Source organism: Rattus norvegicus, chromosome 4 (assembly GCF_036323735.1).
Source record: "Rattus norvegicus strain BN/NHsdMcwi chromosome 4, GRCr8, whole genome shotgun sequence".
In the NCBI taxonomy this organism is placed as follows: Eukaryota; Metazoa; Chordata; class Mammalia; order Rodentia; family Muridae; genus Rattus; species Rattus norvegicus.
In genome coordinates, this window is record NC_086022.1 from 150,521,780 (window position 1) to 150,541,221 (window position 19,442).

At 49.7% G+C, this 19,442-nt stretch overlaps 2 protein-coding genes and 1 non-coding gene across 5 annotated transcripts in view; 1 reads left to right on the forward strand and 2 right to left on the reverse strand.

The window, feature by feature from the left end:
- Positions 1-13,976, forward strand: part of Cand2 (cullin-associated and neddylation-dissociated 2 (putative)) — a 28,097-nt gene extending 14,121 nt beyond the window's left edge. The window contains exons 11-17 of one of the 2 annotated variants that reach the window (XM_006237004.4): positions 806-947; positions 1,279-2,781; positions 5,106-5,201; positions 7,574-7,743; positions 9,731-9,895; positions 11,628-11,735; positions 13,203-13,833. In XM_006237004.4, coding sequence (XP_006237066.1) covers positions 806-947; positions 1,279-2,781; positions 5,106-5,201; positions 7,574-7,743; positions 9,731-9,895; positions 11,628-11,735; positions 13,203-13,430 — 2,412 coding nt within the window. In that variant the 3' untranslated portion in view covers positions 13,431-13,833. Of the gene's footprint in view, positions 1-805; positions 948-1,278; positions 2,782-5,105; positions 5,202-7,573; positions 7,744-9,730; positions 9,896-11,627; positions 11,736-13,202 lie in introns of both variants that reach the window. The other variant, NM_181362.2, reaches the window with a different exon arrangement.
- An 894-nt stretch (positions 13,977-14,870) lies between these two features.
- On the reverse strand, positions 14,871-18,435 carry Rpl32 (ribosomal protein L32). 2 transcript variants are annotated; one of them, NM_013226.3, is made up of 4 exons: positions 18,390-18,435; positions 17,482-17,582; positions 16,497-16,678; positions 14,871-15,047 (listed from the first exon to the last, which is right to left on the reverse strand). In NM_013226.3, the coding sequence occupies exons 2-4, from the start codon at positions 17,575-17,577 to the stop codon at positions 14,918-14,920; spliced, it is 408 nt and encodes a 135-aa protein (NP_037358.1). In that variant the 5' UTR covers positions 17,578-17,582; positions 18,390-18,435; the 3' UTR covers positions 14,871-14,917. The 2 variants fall into 2 exon arrangements, with proteins under 2 accessions (NP_037358.1, XP_063141723.1); XM_063285653.1 differs by having other exon boundaries at positions 17,851-18,401.
- Positions 17,666-17,805, reverse strand: LOC120102637 (small nucleolar RNA SNORA7). Its single transcript, XR_005504262.1, has one exon. It is a non-coding gene; the product is annotated as a small nucleolar RNA SNORA7 (small nucleolar RNA).
- Positions 18,436-19,442: the final 1,007 nt, after the last annotated feature.

Consider the following 19,442-nt stretch of genomic DNA (forward strand, 5'->3'; position numbering starts at 1 on the left):
TCTGGGATAGGCAGGTATCAGTTGACTTCTTGGCTTCCTGCCTTAAGGGACACTGAGGAGGAGGGGACATCTTTGTACATTTATGGTTGAAGTCCTCATTGGCTTTAAATAGTGAATTTTCTGTAGTATAATAGAAGGGGGTGTTGGGTCCCTCCTAATAGGCTTAATTAGCAGCTCAGCTTTGAAAACAGAGTCCAAAAATCATGGCCCGTGCCATGGTGTGGCTTGCCCTAGCTGTGTGACATCTTTGCAGGTAGCATGAATATACAAAAGAGAGAGCCCAAGATAAGACAGGGAGCCAGAATGGTGAGGGCTAAGCCCCCATTTTATAATAAACCTGTCCAATGGAACTGTTTCATCCTTTATAGTGACTTCCTGATAATGCCACCTTTTAAAGGTCCCTCCTCTTCTGAGTACCACCACCACACTGGGGACCAATACATGAGTCCTGTGGGACACACACTTTATGTAGATGCCTAGGCTGAGCCACTTAGGTAGGCAGGAAGCGTGCAAGCGGGATCAGAGGTTCAGATCGGAGTGGTCCTAGTGCCTTTGAAGAAAGAAGGGGCCATGTGCGGAAGACAGCCAAGCTCTGCTTTCCCTTCATGGAGACAGGTGACAGCCAGGCTGCTGAGACACCTTGAGCAGTTCCTTGTGCACATTATAAGCTGGAGGCAGCTGTCACTCTGCAGAGTCTGAACCAGGTGACTGGTGGAGACTGGTGGGCACTGAGGTGGCCTGTCTGTGTTGGAGTCCTCCCTGGGTGGCTTCCTAGCCGGTTCCTGATCTCCCTGCCTGCTCACAGGTGCCCCTAGTGATGAAGGCCCTGCAGCGACAACTTAAAGACCGGAATGTTCGGACCCGCCAGGGGTGCTTCAACCTCTTTACCGAGCTGGCAGGCGTCCTCCCTGGCTGCCTGGCAGAGCACATGACTGTCTTGGTGTCAGGTAGGCTGGGCTACAGCTGGCTCTCCTCTCTTTGGGCCTCTTCCCAAAGAGACCCCTACCCTATACTGAGCCCTCAATTCCCGAGAGCCCATCAATATTCCTGGGCTTGCCCTGTGTGATGATGGCCCATGGTGGTTGTGTGTTGTGCTCCCCCAACCCCCTACTACAAGGAAACCAAGGCTGCTTCTAAGCTTCAGGTAAGTTCTGGCCTTGTTTCCCTCAGCTCTGGTGGCTTCTGGGAGCTTTGGATGCTCGGTTCCGCAGACACATTGGTCACTACACTCCAGGCTGAGCCAGGCTGAGGTGCCCTAACATTGATTCCCTCCTGCAGGCATTGTCTTTTCACTGGCTGACTACTCCAGCTCCTCCACCATACGGATGGATGCCCTGGCCTTCCTACAGGGCCTTCTGGGTACAGAGCCAGCTGAGGCCTTCCACCCACACTTGCCGACCCTCCTACCGCCTGTGATGGCCTGTGTGGCTGACCCTTTCTACAAGGTGGCAGCTGAGGCCTTATTGGTGCTCCAGGAGCTGGTGCGGACCCTGTGGCCACTGGATAGGCCTCGGCTGCTGGACCCTGAGCCGTACGTGGGAGAGATGTCCACAGCTACCCTGGCACGACTCCGAGCCACTGACCTGGACCAGGAGGTGAAGGAACGGGCCATCTCTTGTGTGGGCCACCTTGTGGGTCACCTTGGCGACCGGCTTGGGGATGACCTAGAGCCCACACTTCTGCTTCTCCTTGATCGCCTACGGAATGAGATAACCCGGTTGCCTGCTGTCAAGGCACTGACACTGGTGGCGGTGTCCCCATTGCGACTTGATCTGCAGCCCATCCTGGCCGAGGCACTGCCCATCCTCGCTTCATTTCTGCGCAAGAATCAACGGGCCCTGCGGCTGGCCACACTGGCCGCCCTGGATGCTCTGGCTCAGAGTCAGGGCCTCGGCCTGCCCCCGCCTGCTGTTCGGAGTGTGCTAGCTGAGCTGCCTGCTCTGGTCAGTGAGAATGACATGCATGTGGCCCAGCTGGCTGTTGACTTCCTCACCACGGTGACGCAGACCCAGCCGGCCTCTCTGGTTGAAGTCAGTGGGCCTGTTCTGGAGGAGCTGCTGCAGCTGCTGCACTCACCCTTGCTGCCTGCTGGGGTGCTGGCAGCCACTGAAGGCTTCCTGCAGGCGCTGGTGGGGACCCGCCCTCCATGTGTGGAGTACTCAGAGCTCATTAGCCTGCTCACTGCACCTGTTTATAACCAGGTTGGGGATGGAGGACCCGGCCTGCACAAGCAGGTGTTCCACTCATTGGCTCGGTGTGTGGCTGCCCTCTCAGCTGCCTGTCCCCAGGAGGCAGCAGGCACTGCCAGCCGCCTGGTGTGTGATGCCAGGTCACCCCACTCAAGCACAGGGGTCAAAGTCTTGGCATTCCTATCACTGGCTGAGGTGGGCCAGGTGGCTGGGCCAGGCCCCCAGAGGGAGCTGAAGACAGTGCTTCTGGAAGCCCTGGGGTCTCCCAGTGAGGACGTGAGGGCTGCAGCTGCATATGCCCTGGGCCGTGTGGGTGCTGGCAACCTGCCTGACTTCCTGCCCTTCCTGCTGGCACAAATCGAGGCCCAACCCCGACGACAGTACCTGCTGCTACATGCACTCAGGGAGGCCCTGGGGGCTGCCCAGCCTGACAACCTGAAGCCCTATGTTGAGGATGTGTGGGCACTGCTCTTCCAGCGCTGTGAGAGCCCTGAGGAAGGCACTCGGTGTGTGGTGGCTGAATGCATCGGAAAGCTAGTGTTTGTGAACCCTCCCTTCCTCCTGCCCCGATTCCGGAAGCAGCTTGCTGCAGGTAAGAAGTACAGTGGCCCAGGTTGGACAGCACGAGGTGGGCACTTGGTCCCCAAGCATCCACACAACTCACACAAATCATTGAGGTGAGAATCACATGTCTGTTAATCAAGGAAAAGAAGCCAGGCAAGCAAATGGGGCTCCCCGAAATGTACAGGCTTCCTTCTGGTGGTCTCTGGGGTAGAGGGACAAGGTCTTTTGGGTTTTTTGGGGGGGAGTGGTTCTTCAAATTTTATTTTATTTTATTTTATGTATATGGGTAGGTGTGTTACCTGTAATGTGTATGCACAGTATATACAGGCGGTGCCCTCGGCAGCCAGAAAAAGACACCAGATGCCCTGGAACTGGGTTACAGATAGCTGTGAGCTGCCATATGGGCACTCACAAACAAGCCCAGGTCCTCTGCAAGAGTGACCAATGCTTTTAATTGCTTAGCCATCTCTCCAGTCCAAGGGGACAGGGTTTTTGATATGCCCCTATTTCAATCAGAGCTCCCACTGACAGGGACTACATCATAAGTTCAACACACTTGAATCAAAAATAACCCAGGAAAAAATTGTGTCTGTGCTTCACATGTGAGAACTTTTCTGGTCTTTATTTCCTTTTTTAAAATTACGTGTGTGTGTGTGTGTGTGTGTGTGTGTGTGTGTGTTTACCATGGCATGCATATAGAGGTCATAAGACAGCTTATAGGTGTCAGTTCTCTCCTGTCATGTGGATCCCAAGGTCACTGAGCTTGGTAATAACTACTTTTATAGCAAGAATCATCTTGCAAGCTTTTTTCCCTAAACAGTATAGATTTAACTACTGTTGACATGTTTGATGTAAATAACATGAAGATTGAAATATATGAATAGGTTCTGTGTAAGCATCATGCTGTTTTGTGGAAGGGGCTTGGAGATCTTGGGCTTAGTATCCAAAGAGATCCTGGATTCTGTCCTCTGAAGATACTAGGGTAAAAATACAATTTAAAGTTTCATGACGGCATTAGGCATACAGGATTAGAAATATATGACTATAACTATTCTAGCTACTTGGGAGGCCGAGGCAGGATTACTTCAAGGTCTACCTGCTTACAAGTATTGAAGGCCTTCCTGTGTTGTTTAGTGAGACTCTAACCAGAAAGAAAGGAAGGAAGGGAGGAGGGAGGTAGAGAGGGAGGAGGGTGGGGCTATAGCTGTGGCTTGGTGGTAGAATGACACATGAGGCCCTGGGTTCCATTCCTACCACCTCACAAATAAGAGGTGAACTAGAGCTGGGCATGGTAGCTTACACCTTAATCTCAGCACTCAGGAGGGTCTCTGAAATACACACCAGCCTGGGCTACATATTGAGTTCCAAGGTAACAGAGAATCCCTGCTTTTAAAAATGTCATAGAAGTAAAACCATATGATGTCATTTTCATAATCTGCTGTGGCCATGATCTGTAGCAGTTATTTTTCTCGCTGTTGTGACAAAATACCTGAGTAGCTTTAGAGAGGAACCCGCTTAGAGGGGGCATCAGTCATAGAGGGAAGGCCCACTGTGAGCAGTGGTGCAGCAGGAACCTGCCGAGTGGCTAGTTCACATCTTAGGCTGGAATCAAAAGCAAACGTAGCCATCAAGGCTCACCTTCCGCAGCCTGCTGGGCCTGGTCCCAAAGATTCACAAGCAGTGTCCAGGTGAGGACCATGTCCTGACACGACCCCTCCATCCTTAGGGATCTGGTGAGCCCTCCTCTCCAGCTACCCTGATGTCAGTGACATGGTGAAACGAAGTAAGTCCTTCATGATATTGTTCTAGAGGAATCCCATCGGCCTCCAGCCTGCCAAAAGCTCCCCTGGCCTCGTCTCTGTGGCCTTAAACGTGAGCTTGGCCTTTCTAGTACTTCTTTCCTGTATAAAACACAGACCAATAGTCCTTCATAGTTTTGTTTGTTTTTGAGACACGTACTCACTTTGTAGCCCAGGCTGACTTCAAACTCCTGAAGATACTCCTGGTCCTTGGTACGACAGGTTTGCACTACCACACCAGCTTCGTTATTTTAATTAGCATTTTGTTGTTATGTGAGTTTGGATGGAGAGGATATCTGAAAATGCAGTGTAGTCTCAGGATAAGGGCAGGACTTTCTCTGGGGTTCTAGTGTTCTGTTTCAACCTGCCCAGACCCAGCCACTTACTCTCCTAGCAGCCGGAGGAAGAACTAGACAGATTCAAGGCTGCCATTGGGGAATAGTCACATGGACTTCCTGGGAGGGGTTTGTTCTCAAGTAGGGAGAGGGTGTGCTGTGTTTTGCTGGGTCTACAGGTTGTCCCCTGCCCCACACTATCACCTCTCGTCTTGCAGGTCAGCCATACACGCGGAGCACAGTGATCACTGCAGTCAAGTTCCTCATCTCAGACCAGCCACACTCCATCGACCCTCTCCTGAAGAGCTTCATTGGTGGGTGTACCTAGTGCCTCTCACCCTGGGTCTGGAGCGTGGCTAGGACATCTTACAAATCAATCAAGGGAGTCAGACTCAAGAGCAACTCTGTGATGGGCAGCAGAGTCAGACTCTTGAGTGAGGAGATATATATGCCTTCAACCCCATGTCACCACCAGGGCTCTGGTGGGCTTCACGTGCCCCTTGTCTGTCAAATGGTTATGAGACTTTTCTGGAAAAGGTTTTCTTGGAAACAGCTAATAGGGTGGCAAATGCTCTCTTAAGGTACAGGCTCTGAGGAAGAAAAGCAAGCTGGAGCTGGCAAGCACCCACTTGACCAAGTCTGAGGGGGCCTGGGTTAGAGGAACCTTCATGGGGTAGGCTAGGCCCTCCCTTGAAGCCTCCTGCAAGACCAGACTTTTTGCCTTCAAAGCCCAGTGCCAACATCTTCTCGGGGGGCCACACCAGAATCTCAGCCCTCCTGGAAGAAGGCAGCCCTACGGAATGTAGAGGGAGGCCGGAGTTCCGCAGCCTTCTGCTTTGAATACTGACTTAGAAGAGTGGGCAGGCCATTCAGTCTCAGCTATAAAATGGGGTGCTGGCACTGTGCCAGACCAAAGAGCCAGGGACATGGCCAGTCTTTTTTTTTTTTTTTTTTTTTTTCTTTTTTCTTTTTTTCGGAGCTGGGGACTGAACCCAGGGCCTTGCGCTTGCTAGGCAAGTGCTCTACTGCTGAGCTAAATCCCCAACCCCTGGCCACTCTTGAGTTGGAAACGGTATCCTTGTCCCAGTCTGGACTGACTTGGATGGCCACAGGCAGATTTCTAGCCTTGCTGAGTTGCTGTGGTTGCAGGTCAGGGGCCAGCAGTGGAGTCTTGGTTTTGCCTTGTGGGTTTTTTTTTTTTTTTTTTTTTTTTTTTGTTCTTTGTTTTTTTTATTACTGTGTTTGTGTATGTATGTGTGTATATGTATGTAAGGGCTAGTGTGTATGTATGTGTGTATATGTATGTATGTGTGTATGTGTGTGTATGTATGTGTGTATATGTATGTATGTCTGTATATGTATGTATGTATGTATATGTATGTGTGTGTGTATGTTTGTGTGTGCGCATGAGTGCATGCACGTGTGTGTGTATGTGTGTGTATGTTTGTGTGTGTGTATGTTTGTGTGTATGTGTGTGCGTGCGCGCGCGTGTGTGTGTGTGTGTGATTTGTTTTATGTGTGTTAGTGTTTCACTTGAACATGTTTGTGCACTCCATGCTTTCTTGGTGCCTATAGCGATCAGAGGGGGATATTGGATTCCCTAGAACTGGATGATTATGAGCTGGGAACCAAACTCGGATCCTCCGCCAGAGCAGTCACTGTTCTTAACTGCTAGCCCAAGCTCCCAAGGCTGGTTTGTTTTTAGAGACAGAATCTGTATGGCCCAGGCTGGACTCAAACTCACTCTATATAGCTGAGGATGGCCTTGAACTCCTGACCCTGCCTTTATCTCCTGAGTGCTGGGATTACAGGCATGTGCCACCACCTTTACATGTGATCCTCAGTTTTGAGCTCCCTAAGATGGATACCATGAGGTGCTCTTTGATAAAGGTCATCAGTTAATTCTAATAGCCCCAGCCCATTTTGCAAATGAGGAAACTGAGTCCCAAGAGAGGGTTCAGATTTGTCCTAGTTTTAGGTTGTGTCCTCATAGAAGCGGGACTCTAAGAGCCAGCATAGCACTGTGGGAAGGGCCCTGGGTCCCAGTGTTGCTGAGTCCTGATCTGCTGGAAGACTGCAGTTCTTCCCAGTGCAGGGGCATGGGGGTGGGGGTGGGGGTGTTAGGTGTCACATGACAATAGCCACCCTGTGGTGCTGATGGTCACTCTGGTCATGTGGTCTCAGTGGAGTCTTATTTTTCTCCATGTGTGCTCAGCATGTGCGAGGCCCTGGCTCCCATCCTCAGCGCTATTCCAATTTCCCAAATTAAACCTCTCAAAAAGACCCACTCAGAGCAACTGCGTCAGGTTGACGCGTCAGACCTAGTCCTGTGGTGGCCTTCGCTTGTTACCCTGCACTTACGAGGTGAGGGCAGGAAGATCACAGGACTGGTGCTGTTCAGTGAGAACCTGTCTCAGAACAGCAGTCTCTGTGCCAGCTCTCAGCCCTGTGCTTCACGGCTGCTGTCACGTCTTCCTCCTAAGAGCCCTGTAGGTCAAGGCTGCCAGAACCCAAAGTTAGTGGGAAGCTAGGCGTTCTTATGTAGACTGTGAGGGTTTTGTATCTGGCTTAAGGTTCAGGACATGTCTGCCCTTCATTCTGCATAACTCACAGTGTCCAGGTTACCAGGTAGAGTAGAGGTGGCTTTGTGTCCTGCTTCTATGTCCTTTGTCTTGTCACTCTGTAGCAGAGTTCATGGAAAGCCTGCAGGACCCAGACCTGAACGTGCGCCGGGCCACACTCACCTTCTTCAACTCAGCTGTGCACAACAAACCGTCGCTGGTCCGGGACCTGTTGGATGACATCCTACCCCTCCTCTACCAGGAGACCAAGATCCGCCGGGACCTCATCCGAGAGGTATGGGGCACAAGGGCTAGTGTGGCCTGGCCCTTGTTGAGCCTTCTGTGCCTCACCAGCAAGGCTCATTGAAGACTAGGAGTGAAGCCCACACAGGCACCAGGGCCACATGGTGCTAGTCATGTCGTGCCTCTCCCCTCCCCAGCTGTGGCCCAGACAGGGCAACCCAGTGCCCCCTGAGCTTCAGTTCCCCCTGGGGCTAAGTGAGAATTGCCATGCCTGTACCACAGGGATGTGCCCTAAGCACTTGGGGCAGCTCAGGGTCAGCATGAGCATCTTAGACCTTAAATGTGATGCCCCCTGTGACAGACAGGTCCTATTTAAAATGCAGGCGCCCTACAAATACTCTCTGAAACTGTCTTAAGGCACATGAAGAATGCTTATTGGACATAAATGGACTCTATATTTAGACTTGGGTCCCTTCCTCAGTACATGCAAACATTCTAGCATCCACAATCCAAACAAACTGAACTCCTGAACCTCGGGTCTCAGGCATGTGATACTGGACTACAATGTCAGCAGCAACTGTTGTCACTCAGCCATAGTCTCAAGTCCTGGGACTCACAGCTACACCATACTTGACTTCTGCCACCAAGACGCTCAGCCCGGCCTCCAGAACAGTGGTGGTTAGGAGAGTCAGGTTGGAGAGAGCTGAAAGGGTAGAGGGTGTTGACATTGACAGCCAAGTCACCCAGCAGCACCTCATGGAGGTCTGAGGAAGAAGCAATGTTCCTGAGAGAGGTTGGAAAAGTTTTTTGAAGAGTTTTTTATTTTATGTATGTGAGTACACTGTAGCTGTCTTCAGACACCAGAAGAGGGCATCATATCTCATTACAGATGGCTGTGAGCCACCATGTGGTTGCTGGGATTTGAACTCAAGACCTCTGGAAGTCAGTGCTCTTAACCACTGAGCCATCTCTTCAGCCCTGTTTTTGTTTTTTCTTTTTGAGACAGGGTTTCTCTGTGTGGTCCTGGCTATCCTGGAACTCACTATGTAAACTAGGCTGGCCCTCAAACTCAGGGATTTATCCTCTTGCCTCTGCCTCTTGAGTGCTGGAATCAAAGGTGTGAGCTACAGTACTTGGTATCAGATATAGTTATGGAGGCCAAAAGTCTGTATCTGTGCCCTGCGCTGAAACCAGGGCATCTACAGGCACTGTCCTGCCTCTTGCACTTGCTGTGGCCACCAACCTTACCTGGCAGGCGGTGCCATCACATCAAGCTCTGCCTACCCTCAAGGCCTCCTTTTTAATCTGTGCAATCTCTTCAGCTGGGTTTTGAGGCTCAAACTTTACTGTTAGAAGCCAGATCTCGTGGTTAAAAGCTTCAGAGGACTTGGTTCTTTGAGTATGGTTCTGTGACTTACCAGCTGTGTGTCCTTGAGCATGTTAGTTTACCTCTCTGAGCCTTAGTGGGATGTTGAGTAGGATTGAAAATAAGCACCTTATTCCTGAGGCTTTTATTTTTTCTTGAGACAGAATCTTGTGTAGTCTAGGATAAGAAGGACTCTGGCTTGCTTCTATCTCCTGAGCGAGGGGTTTCAGACACGTGACAGCATGACGTTTATTCAGTGCCAGAGATCAAACCTGGGTCTTTGTCTGTGCTAGGCAGGCACTCTACCCTCTAAGCCACATGAGCAAACCTTCTCAAGGTCTTTAGTACTCAAGTAAGATGTTGTCTGCCAGGCAAAAGTTATAGCTCAGTTATAGAACATGTGCTCAGTGTACATGAGGTCACACACACACACACACACACACGCACGCACGCACGCACGCACGCACGCACGCACGCACACAGGACCTGACACTCTGCCTGCTTAGTGGGTGTGGCAGTCCAGAGAGGATGCTGCAGGCTGTGTGGAGACCTGAGGCTTGAGCGCATGAGATGTGACTTGGGGCCAAGATGCAGTGCTGATCAGGTGGGGTGAGTTGCAAAAACTAGGGGAGGGGCTTTATACTCCAAAAGCCTCTGTCCTTCCTCCCTGCAGGTAGAGATGGGGCCCTTCAAGCATACTGTAGATGATGGGCTGGATGTGAGGAAGGCTGCCTTCGAGTGCATGTACTCGCTACTGGAGAGCTGCCTGGGCCAGCTGGACATCTGCGAGTTTCTGAACCACGTGGAGGATGGGCTAAAGGACCATTATGACATCCGGGTAGGTAGTACCATGCCATATGCAAGCCCAGCTCAGAGCAAGGAACCAGGCAGCATAGGCCCCTGCTGTTTTCCTCCCCTCCTGGCACCCCAAGAAAGCAGCTGTGCTTTCTGTCAAGAATAAGGAAAGGCCAGGTGGTGGTGGCATCACACACCTTTAATGGCACTTGTAAGGCAGAGGCAGGAGGATATCTGAGTCGTAGGTCATCCTGGTCTACAGAGTGAGTTCCAGGACAGCCAGGGCTACACAGAGAAACCTGTGTCAAAAAAAGAGCAAGGAACTAAGTCTTAGCTGTTGCACTCTGGGCACACTAGGTCCAAGTCTACTGTAGAGTTGAAATGGTTTGTGCCATTCTTACTTTGCATTAATTTGTTTTAAATGTTACCAACATTTAAAAATTAAAGAGATTTTATATGAAAAATATTATTTCTTTTGAAAACAACCCACAATGCTAGGTAAATTCCCACATTGCTATTATATTAGTCCGTTTCCTACTATCGTTATAATTTCGTTTTCCTTGGTTTTTTATTTACTTTATGTATGTATTTTGTGGGCATGTCCACATCTGGGATTCCCACATATGAGTACATTGCCACTGCACACCAGAAGAGGGCATCAGATCCCATAACAGATGGTTGTGAGCCACCATGTGATTGCTGGGATTTGAACTCAGGATCTCTGGAAGAGCAGCCAGTGCGCTTAACCGCTGAGCTATCTCTCTCCAGCCCTTGCTTTGTTTTTTAAGACAAGGTCTATTTTATATATCTCTGGATGTCCTAGAACTATGTAGACAAGGTTTGTCTTGAACTCACAGAGATTCACCTGCCTCGGCCTCCTGCGTGCTGGGATTAAAGGTGTGTATCCTCTTAACTGTTGAGCCATCTCTCCAGCCTAAAGGCGTGTATCCTCACATCTGAACTGTTTTCTGTTGCTATTTAAACAAAACAGAAGCGGTGGCTGGGGGCTGGGTAGCCTTAAGAAAGTCCTTTTAGATCTGCCTGGAGGCCCAGAGCCTGGTTTTGGCATTTGTTTTGGCTCTGGTGGCATCACAGTGGCCGGCCCCTGCAGAAGTCCACATGGTAGAATCAGGCATGAGGCATGTTCTTTGGTTGTTTGTGTTTTTTCCAGACAGGGTTTTACTGTATTAACAGAACCCTGGCTATCCTGGACTCGCTTGGTAAATCAGGGTAGCCTCAAACTGAACCACAGAAATCTGCCTGCCTCTGCCTTCCGAGTGTTCATTTTATCATTCACTTTTGTGGAAATGGAGGTCCTTTGAGACCTGAATTAACCCCTCCCAGCAGTACCACTTCAATAGTGACCCAGCCACCTCCTGCTGAAGGTTCCATCACCCCTCGGCATTGCTCTACTGGGGATCAGGCTTCCAGCACACTGGCTTTTGTGATACTCATTGTATCTCAACTGCAGCGTGTCCTGGCAGTGTCAGTGGGAGTGCTGTGTCCTTCTCAGGCCTGCGCCGGAGGCATGTGAACATGTGACCTCCCCCTCCCTATGCCTTTTGTTATCCAGCCATCCTCATACCGCTAGGAGTAGCTGACAAGATTCAGTATCATGGTGTACATCTAAAACAGGAAACAGACCTAGAGAGGGAGGAGCCTTGAGCAGGGCCCTGGAAGGACTTGGCTGTCAGCTTGTGGGGTGCAAGCCGGAGGTTCCAGCTGCTCTGTCTGGGTGCTATTTCACCATGAGTTCCATCTGCTTCCTTGGGCAGATGCTGACCTTCATCATGCTGGCCCGGCTGGCCGCTCTTTGCCCTGCACCTGTCCTGCAGAGGGTGGACCGGCTCATCGAGCCACTCAGAGCCACCTGTACTGCCAAGGTAAGTCCTCCCCTGCCCAGACCCTGGAGTGCCTGTTGGCTTTAGTCACTCACTGCTCACTGTACTGTGTGCACTGTAGTGGTGAGCTGACTGTCGCCTGGGTCTACACAGCCTCCCAGGCTGTGAGATTCCTTCATTAAATACTTCCTGGGTGCTGGCCTGGGAGAGGGACCCAGGTATAATGCTCCACACGCTGGCTTCCCTGAGCAGTCTATGCAAATCCCAGCTGGGGAGCTGGGCCTGGCCCCTTTGATTGATTAGCTGGCTGCTCCAGAGCACAGCAACTACTTATACAGAGTGTAAGGTCTTGAGGGAGATCTGGGTGAAGTCATCATGGAAAGTTGTAATGTTGGAAACAGCCCAACACACTCGGAGTCCTAGTGGAGACCTGTTGAATGGAAGAACTGTGTGTGTGTGTGTGTGTGTGTGTGTGTGTGTGTGTGTGTGTGTTGTATTGTTGCACATGTGTTGTGTATCTATGGAGGCCAGAGGTTGACATCAGTGGTCTTCCTTGATCTCTGCATTCTTCCTCCTGCTCCCCTCTTCCCAGACATGGTTTCTCTGTGTAACCCTGGATGTCCTGGAACTCACTTTGTAGACCAGGCTGGTCTAGAACTGAGACCTGACTGCCTCTGCCTATTAAAGGTGTGCCCCACTATTGCCCCACTATTGCTGAACTGGGTTCATTAGTTCTGTTTGGCTGGATGACCATGAGCCACAGGGATCTGCCTGTGTCTGCACCCACAAACTGCCACGTCCAGCTCTTATGTGGGATCTGAATTTGGGTTTATACAGCAAGCACTTCATCTACTGAACCATCTCCCTAACCCCCTATCAGAGTTTTAAGGATAAGATTTACTCAAGAGGACCAAAAATTTGTCTTTAGGAGAGATTCAGAATAGTGGTTTTGTTATCCTTTAAAAAACCAAACAAACAATGTTCCTCAGGCTGGCATCAAATTCCTGATCTCAAGTAATTCCTTCCTCTCCCATCTTGCCTTTCGTGTAACTGGGACTACAGGTTTGTGCCTTGAGGCACATAATGTTATTTTTTATTTTCATTGTATGTAGGGGTTTTGGGGGTTAGGAGACACAAAGACACTCCTATAACCCAAGTTAGCCTTAAACTCAATATACAGCCAAAGATGCCTTGAATTTCTGGCCTTGATGCCCCTGCCTCCAAGTTTTGGGATTACCAGCGGTGAGCTACAGCAGCTTTTATGTGGTGCTGGGCTGGTCCCTTTTCCCTGCTCAGGTGAGGCTAACTCAGGACTTCCTGCGTGCCAGGTGAAACACCATCAACTGAGTCAAGTACTCAGCCCCAAAGTTGTCATCTTCAAATAGCAGCATGTTAGTTGAAAAAAATTGAAATCTGATATTAATCAGACTGAAATTAGGCCCTTATTAAACAGAAACCTGTTTAAAATGGGTAACATAGGCTCAACAAGGACACTGTCTCCCTCTGCAGGTCAAAGCTGGTTCTGTGAAGCAGGAGCTGGAGAAGCAGGATGAGCTGAAGCGCTCAGCAATGCGGGCAGTGGCTGCCCTGATGACTAACCCTGAGGTGCGGAAGAGCCCCAGTGTGGCTGACTTTTCTACCCAGATCCGATCCAACCCAGAACTCGCCACCCTCTTTGAGAGCATCCAAAAGGACACAGCCTCTGGCCCCAGCATGGACTCTATGGAACTTAGCTAGCTGTCCCCAATACAAGCCTCCCTTCTCATCCCTATTGGCCTTGGCCTCTCCTGTCCTTCCTAGTCAGCCTCAGTGCCTTTGCTAGGGTCCCCTGCTCACAGCCCCAGTGTCAAAGCTGGGCCCATTAACTCAGGACATTCATGAGGGTGATGTCCCACCACCTTTACACTGCACCCCTCCACTCACTTAAAAGCCAGCATTGATTGCCCTGTGCATAAGACCGGAAGACAAGCAGGGGGTTGACTTCCTACTTCACTTGCTCTGGCCTCCAAATGTCAATTAGCACCCTGGGCCTGGCCATGGGTAGGGTATGTAGAACCCATGCAAGCTCTAGGTCTTGGCACAAGAGAACCAATTTATACTGAATGCCTCACTAATTAGAGTAAAAACTGTTTACAGGGAAGATGGTATGGATCATTGGACTGTCCACTGTTTTAAACATCCCTATTCTCATGGCCCAGGCATGTAACAGTGTTGGTTTGTGCTCTTCCCATGTGTGTAGTTGTTAGTACTGAAAATTTAAGTATAAATAACAGTCCAGGGTTTCGATTTAAGACATCATTTCTCTTTATAGCCACAGCTGACCCAAACTCAGACCCACCTGCCGGGGATTAAAGCAGCCTCGGCCAGTTATCTGAAGTTGATGAGGAACACATGCAAAGCCCTCCTCACATGATTTTAACCCCCAGTAGCTAAACAATAGTTCTTAGGTTCAGTCCTGGAAATATCAAGGCCAATGGTATAGACCTAAGGTAACTTAGTTGCTTAGAAGGCTGAGGCTAAATACTCAGGCAGGACAGCCCAGTGACAGGTTGCTCTTCATGGGTTGCAGCCCTCCTGTACAGAAGGATGCAGTGCCTTTAGGGCAGACATACATGCAGGCAAGACACCAAAGTTTAAGTAGCTCAGTTGTAGAGCACTTGCCTACTACTGTGTACACTTTAAGGTAACCGACACACACTACAGCAAGAAGGTAAAACCTCACTTCTACAATGAGAACAAAAGCTAGCCATCTAGTCATTTAAGTGTCACCCGCTACAAACCTCAACTTCATGTACTGTTCTAAAGCGGAGACTGGTGAGTGACACAGATGAAAGAGCTACCAGTTTCATTAAGTTCTCAATCCTCCAAAGACAATCACAATCTGTTCACCCAATGTGAAGCCCAATCAGGGCGCTTCATGAAAAAAAAAAGTTTCCTCAGAAAAGTGCCTTAGGATAGCCTATGCTAGCAGCTGGGACAGGATGACAGCAAAGGCTAGCCTGCCTACCAGATTCCTAATGTTATGTACCTACATTGTAAAGCCCTTTCCCGCTTCCTCAAACCACCTGCAGCCAATCAAGGCCTCATGCGCCCTGCTGCCTCCTGGCTGAAGGTCCCACCGGGGACTAAAAAGTAAAGAACAATCTCCAGTTACCAAAAAGAGAAAATACCAAGACGGCAGTTTTTGTGGTTTTATTTGAACACAAAACAGGCACACAAGCCATCTATTCATTCTCTTCGCTGCGTAGCCTGGCGTTGGGATTGGTGACTCTGATGGCCAGCTGTGCTGCTCTTTCTACGATGGCTTTTCGGTTCTTAGAGGACACATTGTGAGCAATCTCAGCACAGTAAGATCTGAAAGAGAAGCAAACCAGGAAATGTCACCAGGGAAAAGGTTTAATAAATACTAAAGGCTCAAGTCCCTAGGACCAGGCACCAGGCTTCTGCGGTGATCTATGGTAGTAACAAGGAGCTGGGCCCACACCAGGTCCAGCTTCTTCCTCACACTAAGTAACCCAGAATTCTTCCCCAGGAGCCAAAGGCTTCTAGTGCAACCACTATAAGGCACAGTTCAAGTAGAGTGATAAGCACTGCTTATGGGCCCCACACCCCCAAAGTGTTGAGAAACCATCCTAATGAATGGTATGAAGAGGACCTGAAGCCATAAGCCATAGATGGGAGCTGAGGAAAAACCCTCAGAGAAGCAGAGCAACAGAACTAAGGAAATGATACAACAAATACAGAATAGAGATAGGCCCTCACTTTATAGAGAGATCTGGGGACAGACTGCATCACACTTTCTAACCTGAAGCCCAGGTCCCTGGCCACATGCATCCTTAACTGTGACTAGCACACCTACACAAGTCATGTGTAGCCATATCCTACCCCAGGACTCTTACCACTCAGGGGCTACTCTACTACCAACAGGTTTTCTCTAACTTCCTTTCAACTTCCCTGCTCCTCAGTTATACAGGGGCAAATGCTCAGAGACAGAACTCGGAGCAGGTGCACCTGCAGGGTCTGACAATGCCAAACAGCTCCCTTGAGGCAGATGTATCATTGGAAATGCAGCACCAACAACACTGCCACATGGACTGCTGCTCCTGCACACACATTCCTGCATTCAGTCTTCCAAAAGAACTTCCTGCACTTCAGTCAAGGCTTGGTTAAATGCACATAATCTCCCCATGCTGGCTCCTTCATCTGTATTACAACCACCTCAGAAAACAGATAACCAAGCACATACACATGCAGCCCCCTCTGCAGTCCTAGTTTACCTGGGAAAAATAAACTGTTCTTACCATATCCTCATTCATACCCAATGCCCACACTATTTCCAGGGAAGCCTTGGTTGATGGAGGTGACCAGGCATCTCAGGTCACCAAGGGTTGTAACTTGCTCAAAGTACCCAGAACACCCAACCTCCTCTCTATAGCTGGTGCCTAGAGCCTTTTTCTCTACCTCAGCCCCAACAGACCTGAGCTGATCTGCAAATCCACCTTCAGAGCAGAGCCAAGCACAGCTTATGTTCCAGGTTAGACACAGCCCCCATGCAGTCTCATGACACTACAGCAGTGTATTCCAGACAGGACCAGAAAGGACACTGAACAACCACTGTATAAAATGAAGGCCTCCCTCTTCTCCAGTCTCGGGCTTCATACCTTCTGAGTGAGTGTAAATGCCCCGTCTCAACCAAAGGAGCACTGACTCCCTACTATGCCTTCCCTGAGCACACCCACTACAGTGCCCCAGGCTCACAGGGCAGGCACACTCCTAACCAGGGCCGAGCGGGGCCCAACTCACTTGTTGCACATCAGCAGCACTTCCAGCTCCTTGACATTGTGGACCAGAAACTTCCGGAAGCCGCTAGGCAGCATGTGCTTGGTTTTCTTGTTACTCCCGTAACCAATGTTGGGCATCAGGATCTGGCCCTTGAATCTTCTCCGCACCCTGTTGTCGATGCCTCTGGGTTTCCGCCAGTTTCGCTAAAGACACACACAGGCAAGTTAGACTCCATGCAAACTACCAGCTCTTCCTTGTCAGGAAGGGGCAGAATTCAAGAGTCTTGTCATATAGGAGGCACTCTTGGATAATTTAACTTCCTGCTTTTTATACACTTCATTACAGAAGAAAAACAGAGGCCTTGAAAGTGTGCTTCACTGTAGAATTTCCCAACAAAACCAAACCTTCCTTCCTACCTGATCAGACTGACTTCATGGGTCAGGATTAGAGGGGACTGTACACAGTACAATAATGTATCTCACTGTTTTTAGTTCCCGAGGGCCTGGGCTCCATCCATAGCACCTGAGACTGGAATTTCAACATCATTTTCCACTTCAATTAAGTTTCAAAGAAGGGGCAGGGAGGAGGGGTCAGTTAACTGCTGGCTGTGCATGCCCATCCAGACAACTGGTCATCTCTGGGCCTAGTGTGAGAAGTCTTAGCAGTTGAAAGGCTGCTCTTCCAGAGGTCCAAAGGTCAATTCCACAAATGCATGCGCCTAGTGTGCAGGCATAGTAAAAAACCCAAAGATCTTTAAAATATTAGGTCAGGCTGCAGAGATGGCTTAACCGTGCCTGCTGCTAGACAGCCTAAGTCTGATCACCTGGCCCCACACGACGGGAAGGAGAGAATCAACTCCTTAAAGTCCCCTGCCCTTCACACATACACATATAAAGCAGAAAGTATCATCTTAAAAAAGAAAAGCCAACCGACTGCCGAGATAGGTGATACCAGAAATGTGTGCTCAGATCTTAACCCCAGCACTCACCCCCATCCCAGGACATACCTTAATTTTCACATATCGGTCCGACTGGTGCCTGATGAACTTCTTGGTCCTCTTTTTGACGATCTTGGGCTTCACCAGAGGCCGAAGGGCAGCCATGATGCCTTTTACAAAAGTCAGAGCCACGTTAGTTAAAAAAATAAAAAAAAAACCCTGGGAGGTGGAGCTGCGTGTCTCAAGCCTTAAGTGATGTTGCAGAGTGTCTTCCAATCACCAGCTACTGAGCAAACTGGGAATGGAATGGGTACCTCTGCTAGACTTGTTCTCCCTCCTGCTTCCGAAGCTGGCAGAATACTAGCCACTCTCCAGACGCGATCCCAAGAGGTCAGTGGGTCACCTCACCCACTGTGAACCTAAAGAACAGCAACTGACCTGTGTAACCCAAACCATGACTTTCTAGCGGTGAAGGAGCAGCAAATCCCACTCCACAAAGCTTCGTTATGTCTGGAAGTGTTGTGCCCGTAAGTACGCAACCACCATGTACATCTAACATGCCACCAAACTGCCTGTCCCTCCCGGGCCGCCTCAGAACACCAAAGATACGTTCTCTGTGCCCTCCACAGAGGACCTGCTTTGCTGGGCATGCACTGACTATCGGACTCCTGTTCTGCCAGCATTTCTGCTCATCGGCGTGCGGCGGCAGCTTCCTGACTCAGGACGTCGTACCCGCTACAGTAAAGAGCAGCTAACAAGCTAATTAGAAAGCGGCGGGCGCCGTCTGAAACCCATGGGAGCAAACCGGCCCTGGCCGATGCCTGGCCCCCGGCGCACTCCGTGGCAGCGCCAGTGGCTAGGCCTGTGCGCGCTCGCCGCTACAACACCAGCGCGGAGACCGACGCCGAGGTCTCCCCATCCCGCGCCTGGGTCCCGCCGACCCCGCAAGCAGCGGATGGCCGCCGATGCAGACTCACCGCAAAACAGATGGCAGCCACCTCGCAGGCAGCGCCGAGGAAGAAGGAAGGGGCGGCGGCGCGCAAGGTATGATGGGACGGAGTCTCAGGTCCTGGCAGAGAAAAGCGAAGCACTTCCGGCTCTGGGTCCTCTAAAGAAAACTAAGACGTGCCTGAGAAATAATGCTGAAAAAAAAAATCCTAGTGTGCTAGTGTTCTGTAGTAGGCATTAACATCTTCGAATGAACTAAAATGTGTTTTTCTCTTGGAACTACTTAAGAAATTTGGAATTCTTTTTGAGCTAAGACCTGCTAAGTGGGCATTTATTTCCGCCCTAAGTGGACGCCCAATCGGTTTTTAAACTGTTTGTTCCCGAGTGCGCCGCCTTGTGTCTTGGAGGTAGCAAAACAGAGACTTCTTGGTAGGGTCCTTATGGGATTGGTTAAGCAAATGTCCTAAAACTTCAGAATATCCAGATGCCCAAACCCCTGCATTGTGAAGTGCTACCGAGCCTTCTTGCGTCTTCTGTATGTTTAAATCTTCTCTACTTATGGTATGTACCTAGAGCAATGTATTAATAAGTGATAGGTTGATAATATTGCTAAAAAAATTAGTCTGTTGGCTGGGCGTGGTGGACGACTTTTAATCACAGTACTTGGGAAGAAGAGGTAGGCCGAGCTTAATATATTTTGCTTACTTTTTGTTTTTTCAGATCATTTGGAAAACTCTAATTTTAGAAGGAAATAAAACCAAACCAGAGCTGGAGAGGTGGCTTGACGGAACACCATTGCTCCAGCAGAGGATTGACATTAAGTTCCCAGCAACCACGTGTTGCCTCAAAACCTTGTAACGCCAACCCCAAGGGATTGAATGTCCTTTTCTGTAGGCACTACATGCATGTGGTGCATACTCATACATGCATGCAAAACACTCAAGCATATAGAATAAATCTGTCTCATTTTTAAAAAAGATGTACTTATTTTATGTATATGAGTACACTGCAGCTGTCTTCAGACACGCTAGAGGGCATTAGATATCATTACAGATTGTTGTGAGCCACTATGTGGTTAGGAA

What these genes read in the sequence shown, in the direction of transcription:
- Rpl32 (XM_063285653.1), bottom strand. Translation starts at nt 17,971, where the DNA reads ATGTTAGATGTACATGGTGGTTGCGTACTTACGGGCACAACACTTCCA. An exon ending in TCATGGTTTGGGTTACACAG is followed by an intron (nt 17,583 to 17,850) that starts GTCAGTTGCTGT and finishes CTTTTGTAAAAG; the next exon opens with GCATCATGGCTGCCCTTCGG. An exon ending in ACCGATATGTGAAAATTAAG is followed by an intron (nt 16,679 to 17,481) that starts GTATGTCCTGGG and finishes GTGTGTCTTTAG; the next exon opens with CGAAACTGGCGGAAACCCAG.